The 3023-nt window shown below is 67.8% G+C and overlaps 1 protein-coding gene across 1 annotated transcript; it reads right to left on the reverse strand.

Annotated features, from left to right (window-relative positions):
- Positions 1-257: 257 nt before the first annotated feature.
- On the reverse strand, positions 258-2662 carry FOXA2 (forkhead box A2). Its single transcript, XM_065892464.1, has 2 exons — positions 2576-2662; positions 258-1559 (listed from the first exon to the last, which is right to left on the reverse strand). Exons 1-2 carry the CDS (start codon positions 2660-2662, stop codon positions 258-260), a joined length of 1389 nt encoding a protein of 462 aa, XP_065748536.1.
- Positions 2663-3023: the final 361 nt, after the last annotated feature.

The following is a 3023-nucleotide window of genomic DNA, read 5'->3' on the forward strand; positions in this document are numbered from 1 at the left end:
TGAGGCTTTCCTTTTTCTCTTTTTTTGACTGTTTATCTTTTTTTCCCTTTCCCTCCTTATATATCATGATAGACATCAGTGTGGCCCACGTGAGGGAGGGAAGGGCTGCAGAGGGTGGGGGAGACCTCTGTTCCGGGGGGGCAGGGGTGTGATGGGTCCTTCTCCCTCGCAATTTTCCAGCACCCCTTTCTCAGGGTCTCTACCCCATTTCCTGTCTCTCCCGTCTGGGTCCAGGCTAGCCAGGTCACGCCGTCTTCTTAAGAGGAGTTCATAATGGGCCTGGAGTACACTCCCTGGTAGTAGGAGGTGTCTGGGGCCAGGGTCGAGGCGTCCAGGCCCGCTTTGTTCGTGACCGGGCCCATGGCCAGGCTTCCCGGCATGGGGGACCCGTAGCCGGGGTAGTGCATCACCTGTTCGTAGGCCTTGAGGTCCATTTTGTGGGGCTGGTGGTGGTGATGGCTGTGGTGGTGCTGCTGCTCCGAGGACATGAGGTTGTTGATGGAGAAGGGGTGGTTGAAGGCGTAGTGGTGCTCCGGCTTCAGGTGGGTCTCTGGCGGCAGGCCCGGGTGATGCGGCGGGCCCAGCAGGTGGGCCGCGGCCTGCTGCTGCCCTGGCGAGGGCGCCGGCTCCGCGGGGCTCAACGCCGCGGCCGGCGTCCCCTTCAGCTCCCCGAGGCCCCCTCGCTTGTGCTCCTGGCACGGGGAGGCGCTCGAATGGGGCGATTCGGTGCCCGCCGGAGTCTCGGAGACCGGCCCGGCGGCCTCCCCGAGCTGACCCTGCGAGGCCTGGGCCCCGGCGGCCGCCTTCTTACCGCCGCCCGCGGCGCCCGCGGCCTCCTTCAGGGCCAGCTGCTTCTCGCACTTGAAGCGCTTCTGGCGGCGCAGGTAGCAGCCATTCTCGAACATGTTGCCCGAGTCGGGGTGCAGAGTCCAGAAGGAGCCCTTGCCGGGCTTGTCGGGCGAGCGGGGCACCTTGAGAAAGCAGTCGTTGAAGGACAGCGAGTGGCGGATGGAGTTCTGCCAGCGCTGCTGGTTCTGCCGGTAGAAGGGGAAGAGGTCCATGATCCACTGGTAGATCTCGCTCAGCGTCAGCATCTTGTTGGGGCTCTGCTGAATGGCCATGGTGATGAGCGAAATGTAGGAGTAGGGCGGCTTGGCGTGCGTGTAGCTGCGCCGGTACGTCTTGGGGTCGCGCGCGCGGCTCAGACCCGCCTGCCCGTACATGGGGCTCATGGAGTTCATGTTCGCGTAGGGTGCCAGGCCGCCCATGGCCCCGGCCGCCTGCCCCCCGAGCGGGCTCAGGCTCGGGCTCAGGTGCGGCCCCATGCCAGCCACGCCGGCCGACCCGGCCGAGCCGCCCATGCCGGCCATGGCGCCCGCCCCGGGGGACATGCCGGCCAGGGACGGGCTCATGCCGGCGCCCACGTACGACGACATGTTCATGGAGCCGGCGCTCATGTTGCCCGAGCCGCTGCCCATGGCGGCCGCCGACATGCTCATGTACGTGTTCATGCCGTTCATCCCCAGGCCGGCGTTCATGTTGCTCACCGAGGAGTAGCCCTGAGGACAGAGCCCGGAGGGAGGCGCACAGCGTTAGCACCGCGGCTGAAGCGCTCCCGGCCTGACCCCCCGCCCACCGGGCCAGCCCAGGCCCCCGCCTCCAGGGAGGCCTCCGGGGAGTCCTGTCCTCGCCCGGCCCCGGCCCCGCGTCCGTTTCACCCGGAGCGCGCCGCGATCGCCCTCGGGGAGGTGGCGCGGGGGCCGCCGCTCTGCGCCCGTGGCCGCCTCCTCGCCCTCCTGCGCCTCGCTCAGACTCTAAAACAGAGGTCCCCGGGAGCGCCCCAAGCCAGGCATCCCAAATGCATCTCCCCCCCGCGGAGTCTCCCCGACTCTCACGCCAGCATACCGAGCAGGCGCCGCGGCCCCGGACGCCACCTCCGACCCTGGCCAGCGACCTGTGGGACAAGGCGCAGGGCGCCCGGCGGCCTCCCGCGGAGACGATCCCAGGGTCCTCGCCGTTCAGCCTTCCTCCCGGGACCCCATTCTGGGCCCCAGGGGAACCGAAACGCGGTACCTGTGCGCAGTCTGGGGCCAGCCGGAGGCATTGAGTGGAGGGACAGGGAGGGGACCGCGGACAGAACTACACGCGGCTGGGCTCTGCAGCCACAAACTTTCTTTCTCTTTGTCGCCTAGTCCTGGACCGTTTTTCTCTACCTCAGCCCCCAACTCCTACCCACCTTCTCCACTCCAGCTCCCCACCCCCTCGCCGGCCGACCTCCCACCCCTCCCCAGCCGCGCGCTGCCAAACACAACTCTGTTAGGATAGTGCGTGGCTCGGCCACGAAGAGGATTTGGAGGCGCCGCAAGTCAATATTTGATCACAAAGTTAATATTATCTCAAGGCTAACAGTGTGTCGTATAAAAAAGAGACCCATCTGAGTCGAAGGAGGGTGGAAAAGGCGGCTGCCCGGAGCGGCTGGGGTGGGGGCCGGGGGCCGGCCGGGGAAGCGGTCCAGAGGTTGGGGCCGAGAGCGGACGCCGCCACCCCGCTTCCCCCGGCAAAGGCGAGTGCCTACCTCGGGCTCGGCATAGTAGCTGCTCCAGTCGGACGGCTCGTGCCCTTCCATCTTCACCGCTCCCAGCATACTGGAAGCCGAGTGCATGGCAGTTTAAAATTTAACAGCCCCAGCAAACGACCGGCAATCACCCCCCCACCCCCACCCTCCTTTCTAAAAAAAGTCAGCCAAGGCACCGTCCCCTCCCTCCCTCTCGCGCTCCCTCTCTCTCGGCTCCACTCCCTCTCTCCCTCGGCTGGCCGGAGGCAGTGGCTGGAAGTGGGCGGGAGGGGTGAGTCGCGGGAGGAGGGGGCCGAGGGTGGGAGGAGGCCCGGAGCCGATCGCCGCTGCCGGAGCGCCCGCCGCCCGCCGCCGCCGCCGCGCTCGCGGGCTGCCGGGTGGAGGCCGAGGCTGGCAGTGCCGAGCTGCCGGGAGGCGGCGGGAAGCGCGCGGCGCGGGGGCGGGTGGG

This window comes from Phocoena phocoena, chromosome 15 (genome assembly GCF_963924675.1).
Source record: "Phocoena phocoena chromosome 15, mPhoPho1.1, whole genome shotgun sequence".
Classification (NCBI taxonomy): Eukaryota; Metazoa; Chordata; class Mammalia; order Artiodactyla; family Phocoenidae; genus Phocoena; species Phocoena phocoena.